Source organism: Xyrauchen texanus, chromosome 42, assembly GCF_025860055.1.
Source record: "Xyrauchen texanus isolate HMW12.3.18 chromosome 42, RBS_HiC_50CHRs, whole genome shotgun sequence".
Taxonomy (NCBI): domain Eukaryota; kingdom Metazoa; phylum Chordata; class Actinopteri; order Cypriniformes; family Catostomidae; genus Xyrauchen; species Xyrauchen texanus.
The window spans coordinates 9,745,250-9,767,055 of NC_068317.1; the positions used below are offsets into that span (position 1 = coordinate 9,745,250).

General features: G+C 37.4%; 2 protein-coding genes across 3 annotated transcripts in view; both read left to right on the top strand.

Moving 5' to 3' along the window:
* The window catches only part of ly86 (lymphocyte antigen 86), a 4,818-nt gene extending 4,357 nt beyond the window's left edge, over positions 1-461 (top strand). Inside the window, exons 4-5 of the mRNA XM_052115236.1 lie at positions 70-122; positions 243-461. Of these exons, the coding sequence (XP_051971196.1) occupies positions 70-122; positions 243-326 (137 nt within the window). The 3' untranslated portion in view covers positions 327-461. The remainder of the gene's footprint in view (positions 1-69; positions 123-242) is intronic.
* A 6,379-nt stretch (positions 462-6,840) lies between these two features.
* LOC127635302 (ras-responsive element-binding protein 1-like) overlaps positions 6,841-21,806 on the top strand; it is a 58,865-nt gene continuing 43,899 nt past the window's right edge. For both annotated transcript variants that reach the window (XM_052115226.1, XM_052115227.1), the window contains exon 1: positions 6,841-7,069. In XM_052115226.1, coding sequence (XP_051971186.1) covers positions 7,030-7,069 — 40 coding nt within the window. In that variant the 5' untranslated portion in view covers positions 6,841-7,029. The remainder of the gene's footprint in view (positions 7,070-21,806) is intronic.

Below are 21,806 nucleotides of genomic sequence, written 5' to 3' on the forward strand. Positions count from 1 at the left end.
TTATTATTAATTGTTTAAACAATTATGTAGATAATGCAATGTATTAATTTTTCTTTGTGATATCTGCAGAACTGATCACCATTGATTCATCGTATAAATCAAAATTAGATCCTCCTCTAAAGGTTTGGTTTGTGATAACATAAATGTTTCATTTGGACTCCATTAACACATATATGCTTTGATTCTCCATAGATTACCACTAACATAAAATGTCTTTATTGCATCACATGTCTTTTTCACAGGGTGCTTTCAATCTTAATCTACATGTTACAAATCAAGATGGCTTTCAGATTGCCTGTGTGAATGCAACACTGAAATTTCATTGATACCTGACCAGAGGACCTGTACTTGAACAGAGCACAATTATAAAACCATTTTTTTTTTTACCTTATTTTCAGCACATAAGTGCTTCTCACATTACTGTACATATTTTATTCTATGCACAAATATGTTAAATGTTCTTCCATTGTACCAATAAACTGATAATAAATAAAGTATTCATTCAGTATCAGGGGCGGGGTCGATCACTCTTGATTGTGTTTCGGCATTTGTCTGAGGAGGGGGGCATCAGAAGTTTCAGGGGGAGCACAAGGAAATTCTTGAGGAGGAGCAATGCACCCGTAGGACCCCCTTAGACCTGGTCATGTTCAGTATTCTTTACCATAATCTTACTTATAAAAAAAAATGTGTGAGCTTGACCAGAGCAATTTCAGAAAGTCTAATATACCCTCTAATAGAAAAACTTTCTTAAATTACAAGTCAACCATATAGTTTTTTTTATTATTATTATTTTTATTTTAAGTACGGAAGCCCTGAACCATAAGGTGGAGAAAAAATATATATTTTTGAAGAGAGAGAAAATTAAGGCTTTTTTTTTTCAACTTGCGGTTCAGGGCTTCCGTAATTAAGTTACAACCTTGTTCAAAAGATAGTTAACTGAATAACAGGAATGACATATTCCCAGGAATTTGTGCATGCAGAATTCAGAAGAAAACTCTGCAGATTTGGGACATGCATCATTCATAAACTTCCACACATCCCCTGACCCTTGCCGGTTTGTTCAATAAAAAAGTTGAACTAATTTGAAAATGCTTTGAGCTGCTGTTCTACATTAAGACTGTAGTACACTTAACTCTTTTTCACACATTTGACCATGATTATATCCATTTTGCACATTTTCCAACAAAATTAGCAAAGAGAATGCCTAAACAATCAGCAGATTCCATCAGGACCTGGCTGCCCTTATCTAATAATTTGCCCCCAATCATGAATTTTCACCAATAGATGGAGCCAATAAGCCTTCTTATCACACTTTCTCACATGTTCTCATGTTTCTCCGTTTTAGACAGTTCCATCTTCTCACACCATTGAAACAATTAACTAATCAACTTTTATGTGATGCATTGCTTAAACACTTGATGTTGTATTGTTGTACTGAGAGTAAGAATGAACTGTATGGAGAGGTGACTTTTTGTTTATTATTTCACAAAAAAACTAGACAACAAATTAAATTGCAAAGAACAGAAACTACAAAGAAGGATCTTCTCTTCGTCTTCCATTCCTGTGAAGTGATAAGATGTGATAATATACAGACTAATCTACACATAAAATATTTATCAAACAGATCTGGTTGAAGAGTCCCTATGGGCAATGTCATTTCATGTCCTCTATAGTCATTAGAGATTACATACAGTTTACTGGACTTCCTCCTTTGCTCCAAATACCTACAGTACTTACTCATTGACCCATTAAGGCCAGAACTTCCATCATGAGAGCCCCAGAAATATGTTGCATAAAAGTTTGGAGCTATCTTTATTGATTTAGAGAACAATTTGTTTTTTGTGATTAGAAAGTGAAAAGTAGTGAGAGACTCAATGCTAAGTTTGTTCTAGTTTTTATCACCTAATATGTTTTCTTGTATCATAAAAGTGATACAGTTTCACTATTAAAGAGTATGTCAACATGTACATGACTAATGTGGTCAGCAGTTCAGCTTGCGTTAAAAATACATTTTTAAGATTTTATGAAGCTTTTTAAAACCTTTTTGCAAGCTTATGAAAAATTGTTTTGAAACCATGTGTTTAGTAAGTATTCAACTGGTTTTTAATATTCAAATACCATTAAGTGTTTGGGGCGGGACTATCTGATTTTACGATCAATGAAAGACGCTGGGTGTTTTTTGAAATCTGTTTGAAAACAGTGATTAATTCATTTGTTGATTCTAGTGCCACTTCAGCTTTAAGATCAACATCAGTTTAACATTGTAAAGCTTCAAAAAGGTATCCAACATGTCCACTTGGGAAGCTTTCTTGTAATGTTTACACTATTACTTACACTGGAAAAATTAAATGGAAAGCAGCGCTATATACTAAACCAGTACACTTAAATGAGATGAGAACATATATATATATTGTGTAAAGTCCAAGTAAAATTCAACACAGTCATATAAAAAAGTTATATGAGTACATTGATAAGAAATTATCAAATTGATTCAGACTCCTAACGGAAAGTGTTCACTCAACATGTTTTTTACTGCTTTCTAAATTTACTTAATTAAATTGGGTTAATCCAACACTACTCTTTAGTATTTGGTCCCTATTTAGGATGTGTTCACATTTGGCCGGTTTGGTTCGATTAAAACAAACTCATTTGAACAAGTGTGAACCGAATCCAAACCAGTGAACCGAGACCGCTTAAAAAGTGGTACGGTTCGATTGATATATGAACGCAACATGGACGTCTTAACGGACCAAAAACAGGAAGTAATTTGCCTAATACTGACCTCAAGCATATCTGGTCTTCTCATCATAGGAGTTATGTTGCCCTTTACAGTTCGGTACTGGCGTCGTAACCGCCGTCAGCTGTCCTTGCAGCATATCTTTGTTTGTGTGTACAACTGAGGAATTCCTGACATTATTTTGACACTTTTACACATTTGATTAACTCTTTGGTTGTTCTCAGATGCCTTTGGTTTTGTATTGTTATGTTTGTAAATGTATCATTTTAATTTTTGGTCTGGACCAAGAGAACCAAACTAGTGTGAACACACCCTTAATTTCATTGTGAACAATCCAACTGTGTTTACTTAATCCAATTGTGTTCAGACTATGTGAAAAAGATTTGTTGCGTCAAAGTATTTCAGAAACGGGACAGGGATTTACATTTCCCAGCATGCTTTGCATGAGATTGGATTGGAAGAGTAAATTTTGAAATTAAGTATTATTTTAATGTATTTCTACACAAATAAAAGAAGTAGGAGACCTGTTAGTGTTTAATGTTCTGTTTTGTTGGGATTTAGAGAATTTTCTGTCATGATGGATATTTTTCATTGTGGAGAAGAGAGAGATTATCTTAATTCCTTTGGATTTATGCAACACAAAACATTTAAGTAGAGCCCACATTTTCATTTTATATTTAAGAAACACATGTTCATAACATGGAACCTCTGTCCATAATTTAATTAAGTAAACCAATGGGGGGCATTGATGGGGAACCATTGATGATTAAGGGTTGATACATGGCAGTATTTTGCCTTTTATCAAACAGAAAACTTGATTAATTGTTTGGACCATTTGGTAACCAAATACAGCAACATCAATGGAGCAAAAAGACCAACAATCACTGTTACCTTCAAATCATCTGTCACCAAGGGAAACCATTCTTTACACTTCTCCAACCAGACCTATCTTTCAGTATCAATCTTTACAATGCATTACCCCATGCTAATATGAAGTGGTTTCACCATGTTCAACCTATCATTGTTCTTGTATGCAAAATTCTCTTGTCTTATAGAACTCAAGTTTAATTTACCTAAGCATGAGCAGATTTTACTTTGTTTATTACTTTTTTAAACCTAAAAGTTCCCAGATCGTGCTATCATAAAGAAGTATCCATCATCTCTCCAGGAAAACTTAGTCGACAGAGATTTTTTTATTTATATGCAAAAATAGCTTCATTAGGTTCATGATTATACATTAATCATTGCACCATTTGTAAAGTGATGGTGCAGACTACAACTCTATGTGGGATGGTTCTGAGCTGGTGTCTTCAAACTGTTGTGCTCTAAGGTATTCTTTCAGACTTGTTCACAGAGGATAAAGGAAACCTTTTGTTGCCATAAAAGGTTGTTCCTTAGCAACAGGGTTGCATTTGGAAGCCTTGGTAACGGTCAATAAATAACATCACTCTCAAGTTTCGGCTAGTTTCGAGATGGAGGTCTCACTACATCTTGTCTTACTTTGTATAGTGTGTAACCTACAGAGAAACCGTAGGCTATCTTTTACATGTTAAACTTGTTGTATACAGCATATTGCTTTAACCTCAAATGCAAACTGTTCCAGCTCTGTAGGTTTCATTTTAATGATAATGTAGTGATATTTTGTAGGCCTCCATTGTCTGAATGTGAACATGCAACAATCATGCATACTGTGGAGGAAAGTATAAACTTTTCAAACATATTCATTGACCTTTAGAGTGAACAGAACTAGTCTGGGACTCAAAGAAAAAGACAAGAAATTCTCATAGCATCTCATCTAGCAAATGCAAAACTATTCAGCAGAAGCAATTTCATCATACTTCTGAAATAGCTAGTGTGAACACTTCTTTAGCTATCAGCCCTCTTTCTTAAGACATTATGCCGAATGCCATATATACGCAACATATAGGCCAACATGAGCAATAAAATGAGTCCTGTCGTCCTTTTTGTTTTTACATTTACTCCATTAAAAAAGTTGATCCAAATGTGTGTTTAAAAGAGCTTTGCTTAATAACTGATCAGAATTATAAAATGATGAAAATGTAAAGAATGATAAATGTATCAGTAGTCAGTCGGTCATTATCGCCAGTATCTCAATAAAGAAAAGATGCTTGGTTGCCGCTGGTGTAGTGGGGGCAGGTTTGGCCAGTCTAATCAGCCTGAGCTGGAGGAAGAGGGGGAGGACGAGGCGGGTCTAATATCAGTGTGAGTAGGAATGTGCAGCTTTAAACACTAACAACAGGCAGAACCTTACAGTTGGTATAACAAGTCCTCTAAAGTTAAGTCAACAACTCCAACAGCACCCTCATTTTAATTCATCTACAAAAACTTTTCCTTTTGATATTTAAGTTAATTAAATCAAATAATTACACCAATAATTTTATGATTATTTACTACAAATATTTTTGCCTGTTTTTAAGATTAACGCCTTTCAACTTTGTCAATTCCATCAAATTCAACTGTGAAATGTATAACAAAATTAAATGAATAAAACTGTAAAGGGTTTCATTTTATTTAAGATTGCTAAATTATATTTGATGGGATTTTATTATGAAACTGAAATATGTAAATCTTAAAAAAAAGATTTGTTTAAATGCAGATTTTAAAATTTTAATAACATTTTCATTTTAAATGTATTTCTTGGAACAGCCTGTTGCATGACAGACTCAAAAAAAGTCACTCAAATTGCTCTTTCTTATTATTTTTTATTGTTTGTTTTTTTTTTTACCTTTGTTTCTAACTTCATCTTTATTCCTTAAAGTCACCCCATGAATCTTTCTTCAATTTGTTATTATTCATGCAGCTAAGTTGCAAACGCAGCATGAATGTACAAATAGCTATGTGTCATGCCATTAAAGGACATATAAACTGAAAATCTCATAGTCTTTCAACAACTGCTAATTCACCATAACTTTAAAAGGTACACGCATATCCAAAAAGTTATTTTTGTTGAAATGATTACAACAATTAATAAGTATTAACTGAATATCAGCTTGATAACAGACTTCGGATGTCCTCCTTAAAAATGTTACATTACTTTAACTGTATTTTTCCACAATGTTTTTTTCTTCCCAGGGTGAAACTGACCTCAAACAGAAGCAACTGGACAACAGCCATCTTTCTGAAAAGTCTATGCCTACTTTGTGATACAACGGAGGTTAATGCTTCAACGACATCCATCAAATGGGTTTCGAAATGTAGAGTTAGAATAACTGTCCAGGATTGATCTTGTTGAGATACCTCAATTATTCAAGTTTTGTTGGCTGAACTTAGAAAACTATTGAGCCGAAATTAAAAATTAGTCAAGAGAACAACAAACATCATACTAACTTATCCCCATCAGCATTAATATATTAAGCAAATTGCTGTATTACTGTCTTTTTTCTGTTTGCTGCTTATATTTATGCTGTTGTTATCACGTGGCTCGTTGTGCATGACACCGCAGAGACTCACAGCATGTGGAGACTCATGCTACACTCTGTGATCCACGCACAAATTACCACACATCCCATTGAGAGCGAGAACCACTAGTCACAACCACAAGGGGGTTACCCCATGTAACGCTACCCTCCTTAGCAACCGGGCCAATTTGGTTGCTTAGGATACCTGACTGAAGTCACTCCGCACACCCTGGATTTGAACTCAGCATCAATACTCGCTGAGCTACCCAGGCCCCCAATCATTAGTAATATTAAATGACATTATATGTAATTGAACTGCTATATTCAATTTGAATCGTTTGAACCAAAAAAGTCAAGTTTACTTGAAAAGACATAAAGCTAATTTAACAAGTTATTCTGATTTGTCAACTTTTTGCTCTGTTTAAACAATTTCCCTCAATTTCAACAATTTTAAAGCACCACCAACACTTGATTAAAAAAAAAATCAATTTACATATTAATACTATGAATATATTTTCGAATATTAAAAAACAGTGTAACTTTTGTGGATAGGATGCTTGTCTATGGCTGCAGCTTCAGTAACGTCCCCTTGGAGACTAGAGCAGGAGCAACACGTGATACTCCGCCTTACTTATCAGCTTTAGAGGACAGAGAGAGAGAGAGAGAGAGAGAGAGAGAGAAAACGAAATAAGCGTTTTCCTCTCCTCACTAAAGCATCTCGGCGTGGGGGGATTAGGGAGAGTGGAGACACCCAAAAGCAAAGTTGACGAACTTTGCGCATCTTTTTACAAACGCCATTTTGATTCCTCTCCGGAGCAACTTTGGCAGCTTCTTTCTCTCTCTCTCCTCAGCTCATCATCACCAACCATCATCATGTCTCGGCGAAAGCAACCCAACCCCAACAAAGTCAAACGTAAGTTACTCGTCTTTCCTTTCATAATCTTTCAAATGCTTGTTATTTTGCCATCGCTTGTTTATTTGGCGTGTTTTAAGCGTGTATTCGCGTTGGAGTCAGTTGGAAAGTTAATGCGGAGTAAAGAGGAGACTTTTCCTCCCCAACTTCAGCTTCCTCGTTGCGCGATGATAGACCTGATGCTGCTCACGCGCACAGCCCAAACCTGCCACAGACAACAACGTTTCATTTCTCACCGTTTCTCCAAGACAGCTAGGCGGTTTGTTAGTGCACAGCTTTTAACGTTCGTCTTTACAAACTTTTTACAGTATTATGGAAGTTGCTGCATGCGGTGATGGGGTTCAAAGTACGCTGCAGTTAGCTAGCGGTAGCTAACGCGCTGCTGCTGATGTCGCGCGGAGCATCATAAGCTCATCTCGCGTGCGCTTTGATCGCCGCTGTGCTTCTGCCACGTTTCGCTCATTATCGACTTTTAAAATCGTCGTTTTTAACGTGTTGTAGTTGGTATCGTTGCTTTGTTTAGTTCTCTATCTGTTTATTCTACGCAGACAACAACCTGTTGCATCATTAATTTGTTTATCTTTAAAGCATGGCCTATAGTTGATGATTAATCCGAGCAGTCAGTTGTTACTGAGGTAATTTAAGTTTAAAAAAAGACAAGTAGGTTGGTTTCATCGACGTGAATGTGTATACATGTTGTTATTTTGTTTTTCTCGCTGATTCGGGACTAGTTAAGTTGTTCATTGTCAAAGTAAATCATTTTATGGGTTTATATGCTGTGTTGGTTTTTGTGTGTGTCAAGTTTTGGCGAAAGTTTATCGACGTGAACTGAAGGAATGGATGAGTTCCGTCTCTCGGGAGACAGCAGCCGAGCCCTGTCGCTGGTGGTTAGATAATCATGGTTGCTAGGCATTTTTGTTCCGTCTCTTTTCCGCCCCTCCTCGGTGAGGCAGAAACTTCAGGAGCGCGCTGGTCCCGGTGAAGCAGAAGGTAAACGTGGCAAATCCACTCGTTACATTTGTGTGCACCCCCTCGGTGTGTTCATGCTTTTAAGATGCGTTTGTTGAGGGCTTACGTGCTTTTGAAAGAAGTAACAGACGCCATGTGTGCGCGCATGAGTCTGTAAAGAGTACCATAGAGGGTTAAAATGCTTGTTTTGGGGGTTCTTGGTTATTAAGGATGTGGTGTGGCCCACTCGCCTCCCTGGCCACTCTTTTTAGGTAGGGAGGAGAGGACGGATCCTGATGAGCTGTTCACATTCCATTACGAAATTCAACACTGTAGACGAGCCACACACACATCATGTCTTATCCCATCTCTAAATATAAGGTCTTTATGTAATCCCCTAAATAAAAGCACCACCGAATGTGTTTAACAGCATGCATCGAAGATTATCAGTGCTAAAAGAACAGTCAAAGTATTTGCATGGCCATACTGAAGGATCCACTTGAAGTTGTTGCTAAAGGAGGAGGATGTTTACATGTAGTTTGTTGTTTGTTTCCTCTTCAGCTCAAACTTGTAGGAAAGTTCTAACTTGTACTTGTGTATTTTCGTTCGCTTTTATTTTTAGAGACATTTAATAGAGTTGGCAAAGCATGTAGCCATGTAATGCGTTTTGCAATGTCTGCTGAAAAAAATACAGAAATTGCTGGTTTCGGCAGAGCTCAGCTAATGGAGTCTATGAAGGATCTGGTGTTTTCCAATATACATGTACGGGATCTAGTAAATGAGATCCCAGATGAAAACTGTTGGATGATGAACAGCCAGGTCAGGTGTAGTTTCAATGTGAGAAAAGTTTTCAAATTCTATGTTAGTGCTACAGTCTTCCTAGATGCAGCCGAGTGAAAGGAATATTCTGGGTTCGATGCAAGATAAGCTCAGATGAAAGCATTTGCTCTGTAATGTTGATTACCACAAAAAATAAAATAAAGAAGGAAAAGTAGAGATTATAGTGAGGCACTTACAGTGGAAGTGAATACAATTTTATGGAGGGTTGAAAGTCAGAAATGTGAAGCTTTTATCATTTTATAAAAGCCAATTGGTTGCTTAGGGGATCTGGCTGGAGTCACTCAGCATGACCTGGATTCAACTCCAGGAATGGGAGTCAGCGTCTTTACTTGTTGGCCCCCACATTTTTGCTTTTTTAAAGAAAAGGATGAACGACTGAAAATTAGCCTAGTTTTTGTTGTAATCAGCATTGTGCCACAAATGCGGTCAATTGAGCTTAGCTTGTGTTGACCCCGTAATATTTGTTAACCCAAGAACATACTGGAAGCCCATGCATGTTCTCCTGTTTTGAGAGTTTTAGTGTGAAGTGTTCTGTATTTGCTGTGTATTATTTTACGTTTGTAGCCAGATGTAGCATTTTTTTTTTAAGGATGACATGCACATCCATCTGCATTCTCAAACTCTTGAAGATCTAGGGTTCAAGTCCCTCTTGGAATTATTTTCTAGGGCTAATTAAAAGTATTCCTCCCTCGGGTCTCCTCGAGTGCCCTGGGTATTGACATTATCTCTAAATTCATTATAGTATTTCCCAAGACACCTGCTTCACAGCAGACCTCAGTTGAGGCAGCCAAACCATAAACATTTTGCAGCATTGCTTTGTATCAATTACCTCCTCATACAGTATTTACATTTGATTTAATTAGTTTTTCCATCTTTGATAAGGAGCTACTTCATCGACTGTTTGCCAGGAATGCTTTTTAGATTCATTTAGTAAATTCTGTGTTTATGAAGTGGGTTTAAAAATAACTCCCCTTATCATGCCTTTTATAGTTACACTCAGAAAAATATTTTAGCCTATTTTAAAGATTTACGCTTTTCATTTTCAGAACAAAATTCCTTTGATTTTTCATCTTAACAAATTTAAATCAATACAAATGGACATATTTATTTGTTTTAGTTTTTAAAAATTACTATAATGGAATATTGTTATGAAATTGAATAGCGTAAATCTTTTTTTTTTCCAGTGCACTAGTACAGTAGTAGGGAAACATAAAGACATAAAAGAATAGAGTAGAATAAAGTCAAAAGCAGCTGCACTTCATTTCCTAATTTAAGAAATTTCACTACTCAAGTAGTTTAATTGGTTACTAATACTAATGAATTCTAATGGATACCTTGCAAATTTTTAATAAAAACCTGTTTGGTTGAGGTCCTGTGATTATGATGCAGAGAGACCTGCTTTTGCCCCAGGGGTATGATGGGTTGGCCCTTTGGCTCCCAGGCTATATTTATCCTGCCTGTTTTAGATAAGATTATATTCTATCCCTCCACGGGGTGTGGAGTGGAGGCAGGGACACTGCAGGGGGGCAACTTGGAGGAGAGATGGAGTCAAATGAGCTTCTTTACCTTTGTTTATTTTGACCCAAAATTAGCTGTTTATCCTAAAATATTTGGACAATGTTGTACAAGTATTCACTACATGAATGTAACATACACAAGAACAAGATATTTGAGTAGCCTAATTCACACTATTTCCTTTACGACATTTAAATGTACAAATATCAAGGAGACAAACATGATCCTCAGCACTTTACATGCAAATCACATGATGGTGACAATCATTAAACACATTATTGAGTAAAAAGATTGTTGTCATTGCCCACATAAGCAGCACATATCTTTGGCTGTGAAATCATGAAAACAAGTTTTGTGCAGTAGCAGTAAAAAGTTAAAGCTAAATAGCTAGCAGGCACAACAGATATAAAGTAGTTCAATACAACACTGATGTTGTATAATGAGCAAGTAAAAGGCTCGAACAATCTACATTAACAGTGCTTGGTAAAGCAGGCTTTGCTATTAGGCTATTGTTGCTCATAATTGGAGCTAGGTGTTTTTTTTAAACCCTTAACATGTATTAAACTTTGGCACAGTTTGTGCTATGGGAAGCATACACATAGAACACACATTTTGTAGTGGTGCATCTGTAGTTGCATTGCTTACTCTGAATTAAGATCTTTAAATGTAGGATTGTGTGGGAAAACCTCATCAGAGCATTGACACAATCATCTGGTGTTCTTTACAGTCGTCAGGCTAATGGGCCATGAAGCTAAGCACATCTATTTGGGCTTTGAAGAAAGGCTCACAAACGGCTATAAACGGCTGTTACATGGCCTGTCTTATCACCTTTCCCGCTTCACCCCCGAGCTGCTCCAGCCAGCAAATAAAGTTGGTATTTGCTGAGAGTTCAAAGTCTAACCCAACGGCTATCACCGATGTGAAAGAATGCCACAATGGAGGAAAGGACAGGAGAAAGGAGGCATGGAAAGGAATGGAAAAAAGGGAGTTCAAGTAAGCTGAGGAGATGAGAGGAAAGACAGGAAGTGAAACTTGCCTCTTCTTTGAGGTGGAGGGGAAAGAGATGAAGGAAGTGTTGGAACAATGGTTAGTTAGCGGCTTGGCTGTTTTCCCTTCTCTGAGATTCAGAAAGCTTGAAGACAACATACTAGTGGGTTATCCACCACTATCCATTATTTTTACATTCAGCAATGCCATTTTGTCCTGACTTGAACTTTTTTAGTTTTATTTTTCCACTCTCACTAAACTCTCATGTCTTGTTCTGCCAAGATATGACTCTGTAAACTCTCACGATAAAACTTAGGGGTGGAAAAGCGTTATCTTAGTGTGGAGTGACTGATGTGCAACTTGTTTGGTTTTTTTGGTTTTTCTGCTACTCTGGAGCCTGTAGCTCTCTCTCCCTTCCTGGTTCTCTTGCTGACTAAACAGTTTTGTCAGCTGGCAGTTGCTCGCAGGATTTGTGATAGATTCTGGAGGCTGGGACGAGGGGGAGGGGTGGTACTCACAGGCAGCACTTGTTGCTTGCTCAGTGGAGCTGGCCGAGGGAGGGAGCGAGAAAGAGGGAGGGAGGAGAGAAAGGGTGGAACAGGCAGGCCGAGGGTGGTTGCAGAAAGGAAAAAGGAGAGCAACAGCATCGTACAACCAGTTTTCCCTGATTATGTGGGAGGCAGAGAGAATGCAAATGATACAGTTGCCTTTAGTCAGATTGCCTTTTTAACATGATATCTTTCTTGTTAGTAGTTTTCTCAAAAGCAGCCTTCTGCAACATCTAATGCAACTTGCTGCGTCATCTCAGGTTTGACGAGTTTGAGAAGTTTGAGCTCTCATGTCCCAACTAGAGGATTTTGCTGTAGCATACTAATGGGTGGTGCAACATATTTTCCACATCTGACATATTTCTGGACATGCAGAGAGGCCTTTGTGTAAACAGCGCAAATCTGGTCTTATGTCAGGCTCTAAATGAACGCCAAGAGGTGGCTTTTTGCTTCTGTCTGCTCCGCTGGTCTGCCACGCCGCCACTAGACAGACAACAATTATAGCCTGCAAGGATGAGCTGCCCTAATGACATCTTACCTGAGAGCTGCATTGCATGCTGGGAAAATATGTATTCCAGGAATGCAGCTCAGCAAACATGACATTTTAGCAGATCTGTTGTGGACATGTATTGTATGGAGCTAATTTCATGACTAAAGTCTTTGAAGCATTAACGCATGGTGAATTGCTCTAATCGAAAAATAAATGCATTGTATTATCGGTGCTTGCGTTTAAATGTTTTGAATTTACAGTGCTTGCATTTAAATGCATTGCATATTACTTAGGGAAGGATCTATAGACACAAAGCCCTGTCTGTAGAGAAGGCTTCGTGCCAACATTTTTCAGTCCTGAATTGGAATTTGTCTCATTTCACTTATTTGTCAATGGCTGGGTTTCCCGAGGCTCTTAGTAGAAAGTTAGTATCACTTAAATAGTAGTTAAAAAATAGTATAAAAAGCATCAAATTAAAACCTTTGTAAATTAACGAGGACTTTGAACCACTCTAAAGTCATAAGTGCAACTTAAATGTATCTTTCTCTCGTTTTCACAGTTTATCAGAGAATAAAGAAATTATTATATAGGCTTAATATTTAGTCATAAAATGTGATTATTTTTTTAGAATGCTACATAATTATTTTCCAAAATCCAGAAGACAAATGCACAGGTAAATTAAGGGGCAATTTGCTCTAATTGACAAAAAGTACTACACCAGGTTTTTCATTCACTGATTCAAAAACTTAAGAAAATAAATAAATGTGTGATGGGTTTTATAAAATAGAAAAATGACTATACCATGTGCATTCAGTTTCCAGCAAAAGAAACATTAGAGACCCTTATTATGATTCACATTGCATGGGTTCACATACATACATTTCTATCATTAATAGAAATAAAATTCTGTCTCTATAAAGTTGAGCATCAATCTGAAACCCCATCATACCAAAGTCATCATTATTTATTGAATTAAATGCAGCGATTGTCATTAACTTTTGGCGTCACAACAAGGTGACATCATTTCCATGCTTGTCGGTATTATTGTCATGTTTAGAAGACACACTCCTAGACATATTGGCCAAGGTTTCAGCTTTGGACCAGACAGCTCCCAAAAATATATATTTTTTGTGTGTGTGTAAAATATACAATTTAACGAATTGCCACTTATCCTATGCAAGGTCGCAAATGTACTGGAGCCTATCCCAGGAATGTTCTTTTTTATTTTTACTAACATTAGAAAAGATGAAAACTGAGCTTTGACTTTTACAAATGAAGTTAGGTAGATGTGTATCTGCTAGAAATTAATATACTGTTGGCCTAGATAAGATTATTTGAATTTTTATTACAAAATGTTATGTCTGTCAATTACATTTCTGATTGAAAAAATCTTCAACTGGGATTATTTACTTCAGCACCAGACATTAATACGCAGATATTGACGTGTTCAGGAAACTCAAATAAATAAACAAGGCTCAGTTTTCACCTTGGTACAAACATAACAATAACATAATATGTTAAATAAAAAAAAATATGTTCCAGCAAATCATATTAATGGAGTTATTGCATCTTACATATTAATTAAATAAACTGTGGTCACCTTACTTTATTATGTCTAAGTTTACCTTCACAGCCATCAGTGATTCAGACATCTAGACATTGAGAGGCCCTAGTCAGTTTCTTTTGGAGGCACCCCAAATGTTTTTTTTTATTTATTTTTTTTTTATTATTTATTATTCTAATTTTTATTATTTAATGAGGCATGACATACAACAATGTGGTAGCTTTTCCTTTACAATCTGTTTAAAGCAGTACTTTTTTCTTTTTTTTTTGGCTAGCTTTGGCAAATCTAATCAAAAGTCAAGCAGTTTTCGACTAGTTCTTCCACAGAGGTGCTCATTGTTGTAGCCTGGTATCTTCTAAACAGCATTTTGTTATCTGATAAAGTGATAACCTGTGCACCTCATAAGGGCTGCCAGCCAATCAGAATTTGACCGCTCTTGCAATTTATACTGCAATTTACATCATGCTTGCATGATGAATGATCTGTGGCCATTTCCTGCTGTCTGAGATTGAGACTAACCCTTAGCATTGACCAAATTACAGGTGAAACTCGAAAAATTCGAATATCGTGCAAAAGTTCATTAATTTCAGTAATTCAACTTAAAAGGTGAAACTAATATATTATATAGACTCATTACAAGCAAAGTAAGATATTTCAAGCCTTTATTTGATATAATTTTGATGATTATGGCTTACAGCACTAATTTTCTGAGATTCTGAATTTGGGGTTTTCATAAGCTGTAAGCCATAATCATCAAAATTATATCAAATAAAGGCTTGAAATATCTTACTTTGCTTGTAATGAGTCTATATAATATATTAGTTTCACCTTTTAAGTTGAATTACTGAAATTAATGAACTTTTGCACGATATTCTAATTTTTCGAGTTTCACCTGTAAATTCACCTTCAAACATTCTTGACTTAATTGTTTAGTGTTTTACAAGTACAGAAACTAAAATATAGAGAGTGCAAAATAATCAATCCCAAATACATACCATACCACGTTTTGAAATAATAATCACATACTTGTATTACTATTAATATTCATGTTCAGATAAATTCTTGCAGAAGAATTTTTTAATTGCAGATGTGAGCGCACTTCATCTTAGTTTTGCCTCCTGCTTCCCAAAGCCATCATAACTTAGTACTTGAAAATGTTTACAGATTTACGAGTGCTCTGGAGTAATCCTATAGAGCTAAGGGCATCTTAATAGACAAGGGCTGGGTTTCCTGATAACGTTGCAACCTAAGTTTTAACCATCTTCTTAACTGATGTCGCTCGTTATTTTACAATAGAGTAACACCTCTCATTATAAAGTAGAACTTAAGTGTTTCGTTACTGGAGCTGTAACATCCAAAGGTGCTAATCACTTTGGCCAGTATGTCCAGGTGTTTGTCTTCTCAAAACAAAAATAATGTGTAAATACTGACAAACATGTAGTTGTTTGCAACCTTGTCGAGGCATCAATTTATTTCCTAACTATTACAGAATTTAAAGAAATAAGGCATCAATATGCATCATGTAATTTGTTGCTGCCTTGTAAAAAGACATGTATAGGTGAGCTGATTTGAACCAGCCATTGGAGGAAGAAGAAGAAGAGGAGGAGGGAGATAGGGATTCTCTCATTGTACACTCTCGCTCTAATCTCCTCTGTTAACCATATTTTAATTATTTATTAACGCATATTTAATAAAATTTATATTTCCATTACAATTATGCCTATCAATGAAGGCTAATATAACGTTATACTGTATTATGTGTCTTGTAAATCAAGACCTATCGCATCACGTGCAGACTTCCTATTAATTTCATAGCGATTTTCTTTCAACTTACTAAATTGCTGCTAACGTTCTACTTAGTGCTTTGGGAAACCCAGCCAAGGTATTAATAATAATGCATAAAATATATATATAAATGGATGAATAGATCAAATAAAATCAGAGAGAGTAATAAAATGTCAATAACTTTTCTCATTGTCTCTTTCTTTCTGACATCCAAGGGCACTCTCGCCCGCACCACATGTTGTGCAGCACTACATTTCTGTCACCGTTATCAGCTCTAGGAATAAAGAGCAGTCCTATAGTTTGGTGAATGTACCTGTGGCAAGGAGGAGGGCGGAGGAAAAGTAAATGTACAAACATTAACAGATTAAGCAGAGAACTGCACTTTGCGCCCAAACTGATCATCAATGCACAGCAATGTGCGCGTTACAGCGCCCTTTGGTGCCAGAGAGGAAGATGAGAGTTTGTAAAGAGAAGGAATGTGGGAAGATGTGCCAAGATAGTTTCCCCATAGATACAGAGTAACATTGACATCATTCCTTCTGAATTTAATACTATATCATGCGGCCACTTTGTACCAACTCGTGCACAAAGGTAGACCTATTTTTTATTGATTTAGGCCGAATACATTTTTCATTCATTAATTAATTTGATTGTAATATATTATTTTATTTTCTTGTTTCGCCTCAATCCGGGTGGCGGAGGACGAATCTCAGCTGCTTCCGCGTCTGAGACCATCAACCTGCGCATCTTATCACGTGGCTCGTTGAGCACGTTACCACGGAGACATAGCGCGTGTGGATACTTCACGCCATTTGCCGCAGCAATCCACGCACAACTCACCATGCACCCATCAGAAAAAAAAACATTAGAATGGAAAATGTAAAAAAAAACGGAAATGTAAGCAGGCATAATAAATGTGCGATTTGATCATGGCTAAACTTTTTTTTTTTTTTTTCACACATACACTGCCACTTTAATGAATTGGTGCTTGCTCAGTCCTCGAAACATAACACTGACAAATTCTGATAAAGATGCTGATTTGTTTTAAAAAAAAATATTAATGACATGTGTATGAAGATTGCAATGCCCATTTTCAAGAGTCATTGCGGCGGTAATTCGGACTCGCTGTACAGTTAGACACGGATAGGACAAAGATACTGATGTAAAAAACTAATTAAACAACAATTAAAGATGCCAGTACAAATCTTACCATAAGTGATGTTGCATGAGTCGTGACAGTCAGACAGTGTGTAGTGCAGCAGAGATGGTTTGAGTATTCATGCGTGCTTTCCACTCTAGGTGCTCTCCGTCTCTCATCAGTTACTCATCCGAATCGCTACAAAGATGTTTGTCACAGTACCAATACTACAGTTTAACCTTCAATAATATTTAGTGATTTGTGTTACAACAAATCACCAAAGATATCATAGATATGAATAATTTCTCACTGAAGTGGTTTTGGTGTTTGTAATAGATATGTATTTCTTATTTTTGAACATAGTGTATCTCTGCTGTGTGTGACGCTGTCATGGTGTTTACTGGTTGCAAGTATGTCACACTGATCTTTGCAAGTGACAACAGAACTACTCAGAACTCTTTTCAATTCTAATAAATGTTAGCATTTCACAATTAATGTAAACTGAATGTTCATTTACAGTGTGCAGCATAAATATATATATTTTCAGCATGTAACTTCTAAAAATATAGCGTAGGGCACATTAAAAAGAAAACTCAGAGTTGTATTGGCCTCAAATTTCCTGATTGGTGCACCACTAAATCACAGCTCCGCTAACATAGGTACTCCTCTAGAACAATGGTTCAGTTTGCTCTAAATTTTGCGTTTGTACTTATATTACATTTTAAACTGCATTTGGGAGAAACGGACAGTTATGTTCCTTGTCTGTTCTGACCTTTTCTGAGTTGGTGCCATTACTATTCCAAGTGATCAAAAACAGAGAGCATGCTTTCATGCCCAATCTTACACCTATTATGCTTAAAGGAATAGTTCAACAAAAAACTCTCTCAATATTTACTTTCCCTTATTCCATCCCAGATGTGTATGACTTCCTTTCTTCTGCAGAACACAAAGATGTTTCAATGAATATTTCAGCTCTGTAGGTCCATACATTGCAGGTAAATGGTGACCAAAATTTTTAAGCTCCAAAAAGCACATAAGGAAGTATAAAGAAATCACAAGTAACTCCTTTTTCACTGCAAATCTTGACATCTGCAGTCTTATTGTCAATCATGATTTCAAGCTCAATTACACTTCCTAGTGTAAAAAAAGTTTCATTTTGGTCTGTTCGAAGCCAAAATAGATGGGATTGTTTCAGAAGACATTGATTAAACCACTGGAGTCGTATGGATTACTTTTATGATGCCTATATGTGCTTTTTGTAACTTCAAAGTTTGGTCACTATTTACTTGCAGTATATAGACCTAAAAAGGCTGAGATTCTTCTGAAAATTTTTGTTTGTGTTGTGCAGAAGAAAGAAAGTCACACATCTGGGATAGCGTTTTTGGGTGAACTATTCCTTTAATAGGACTGCAACGTGTGTGGTCATGTAAATGCCTTAAGCTGTGCTCTTTTATCGGAGTAAGGTCATAAACATCCAGGGCTCAACAATAAGGATGTCCCATGGCACCAGAGCCAGTGTGAGAGAGTTTTGGGCCAGTTGATTGAACTGCCACTTGCCCTATCTGGCCTGTCCAGCACTGACAAAATCTCACTTTTGTTGATTTCATAAATGTGTTTTTATGCCTTGTAAACTTACACATTTGGATATGGCAAAGACCGGTGAGGTTTTGTCAAAAGTGCAAGAAAGACCAGTCTATACATGTTTGGTACTAATCCAACCAAACGTTAATTTTTAACATCATATTTGTTTATGACTTTAGAGCTGTCATGGAATTACATTAAAACCCCAAAAGTTTCCACATTTTATTGCAACAAAACAAAACCTAATGAATGGATTTCTGACCATTACCCTAGTTTTGCTTGTGGTGGTACAATTTGCACTGGAAAACAGCACTCACATTTTCTTCTGAAAATGTAAAAATCTAGATTTCTTTCAGCATAATCACTAAAGCATAGTGCCATTAAAAAAATTGTTACAAAAATTGTAATTGTGCTTTGTTGTGGTGGACTGAAAACTCATTCATATTTGAAGTCGTTTATGGTAAACTCTTTGGTAATCAAGCTTTTCCCTTTAGCTGTTTATCCAGTGATGGATAAGAAACAGATCATTCAAGTGCATAACAACCTTCCCAGTCACCCTCTTTTTTCAAACTAAACTATACATGTACCCATCCACACCCACACACATAATGTCCTGCCATCTTCTCACATGAGCTGAAAAGGTAGTTGTTTGTTCTGCAAACATAGGACACACCTCGTATCCACAGAGACTGGAGCGCATGCCCCTAGTCTTGCTGCTCCTCAGGCTTGTAAACCTCTTGTGCAAACACAAGGGCCTCTACCTGAGTGCATCCCTTTGCACAGCTCCTGGGAAGAGTTGGGAGAATGGGAAGATGAGATTACTAGACTGGCCTTGGGGTGGAGACTCGGAGTATGGGGAGGGGAGGCAGGAACTCACAGCTTTGAAACTCCACCAGAGTTCCTTTAGTTTTTAATTCTACACTATGGCTTAACTTCTTTTAAAAACTTTATCTTAGGACAAAAAGGTTGGTCACATTTGACTGGCCTATTACATCGTTCTGCTGACTCAGCAAACTTTATTTGGTAAGATGGTTTGTACCTTACTACACACCGTCTCACACTTGACATAGTCTGACAAAGATCTGTGTCAGTCTAACCATACAAGTATTGACGCAGAATAATCGGGCATGAGCGGTTTCTGAAAGCCACACCCATATGGTTACATCACACCAGTGGATGATGAGAGGTCATCTGTTTTGAAATATAACTGGGCCACAGTCCTGCTGTTTTGGGACATCAGCATTAGAAAAGATAGCAGATGCTGATAAGCTTGCTACTGTTTCCAAAATAAATGCATCCTTGTGATGGAGCTGGCTGAAATGGAGGTGTGTGTGTGTGTGTGGGGGGGTTATATCGTAGACCTAGGTCTCTAACGTGGGTGCTCTGGCCCACATTTTTGGGCTGTGATTATGAAGGGCCTGGTGAAAAGGTAGAGGTTTGTCCGCCTCACTGGTCTTGGGTTAATGGTATACCGTCAAGCTCCCATGGGAAACAAGGAGTCTGTGGGGCAGGCTTTGCTGACACACCCCTGAGGAGAAAGCACAAAAGACAGCGAGTTTCAGGAGAAGAACGCTACCTGTTCTTTCTCGTCAGGGGCTGTGCACACAATGAGCAAACCGAAATGCCCTCCTTCTACACTTACTTCACAGCAAGCCTGCATTCTCCGATATTACTGAGGGGCCCACCCAGACATCTCCTTGTACTGGCTAGGTCTGCCAGTCAGTTATGGTAAGAAAGGGTCTACTAAGTGACCCTGAAAGACAAAATTAAATTCGAAAACCCCAATGCTAAAGCTCAAACCATCTTTTGCAATTTGTGTACCGGATTTGTCCTCCTATTCATCATTGTGCTAAACAAACACTGTCACCTCCCGAGCTCTTGCTGGTTGGATATCCCAGTGTGGGTCCAAACAACAGTGTGTTCGAAGTATAATCCGACCTGTCTGTGCCTGCCAATGAGATTACAAGAAGGGATGAGCAGTAGCTGCCACATTTCAATACTTCATCATAGTTAGTCATCAGAAAATGCTTGGGATTCCTTCACTTGCTTCCATCTTGTTTCATCCACCATCCTCCGCATCACACAGCATTTGTGTCAGGAAGGAGTGTTATCATTAACCAGGGAGTTGGGGCTTCACTTGTGAACTTTGCTTCCAAGTGCTTGGGAAAAGTTCACCAGAGGCAATAATAAACCTAATCAGAGAGACATGAAGATAACTTGGCTGTTGACTGGCTCATGAGAAAACTAGATCAAGGGTCCCCCTGAAAGTACAACTTTAACAAAATGTTGCATACTTGGATTAAACTACTGGCCTATATTTTGCGGTCATGCATGTTGGAATTGATTATCATGTGACATTTTTAACGTACATAATTGGTCCAAAGATTTTACACATCAATCTCAATTACTTGCAATGTTTTCAGATGAGGATGAATCCTTCATGTGCCCTGGTCTTTGAATTATAAAGTGTCAGAAGTTGAAAAGGCCTGGGCCATTAGGTAGCTTACTAATAATAATTGCCTTACTAATAATAATTTTCCTGCATTTAAAATTTTTCGGCGCATTAAAAACGCTTCTCAAATAGAACGCTAATGCGTGAGTTGATTGAAGACTGGTTTCAAGTGCATTTTATGTGAAACACAGAGAACCACTCATGCAAGTGATGCACTCTGCTCTATCCTCATGTATCTCTGGAACTCGCAGGTGTGCCAAGCAAGCTTACCTCGATATGCGGGCTCTGGACACAGGCTAGCACAGAGCGCATCACACGCACAATTAAACTGGGCTACCCTTGATATTGTGGCGCAGGCAACAAAACATATGCGACCCATTTGAGTTTTACATGAGAATTAACTATTCTGAAGAGCTATGGAGTGATTTAACCATTTCAAATGCCTAGACAAATTCTGAACAGCACCTACGAGGAAAAGAGAAAACACCTGCACCAGCATCAATTACAAGGCATTTCAAATCTACACTAGTGGTCGACCGATATATCACAGAGGCCGATAATTCGGTCGATATTCTGACTTTTTTCATTATCGGTATCGGACGATACATTTTCCCGTTTGGCTGATTTGATTCTTGAGGGCGCAGAGAATCGCCTGCTTGCATGTAAACGACCAGTCATAGTTAATTTTGTTGCTATGTTCCATCATGTTACTACAATAATAGACCGGTGTGCAACACGGTCTCATTTAAACAGTCCGAACTACGTTAAACATCAGAGCTGCGGTAGACGCGTTTGAGCTCATAATGTTAAAGTGCTCGTCTGTTTCATTCTCCCTCTCTCTACTCAACTGTTCCCTGTCACGTTTATCTGTCTTGTCTAATGATAAAAA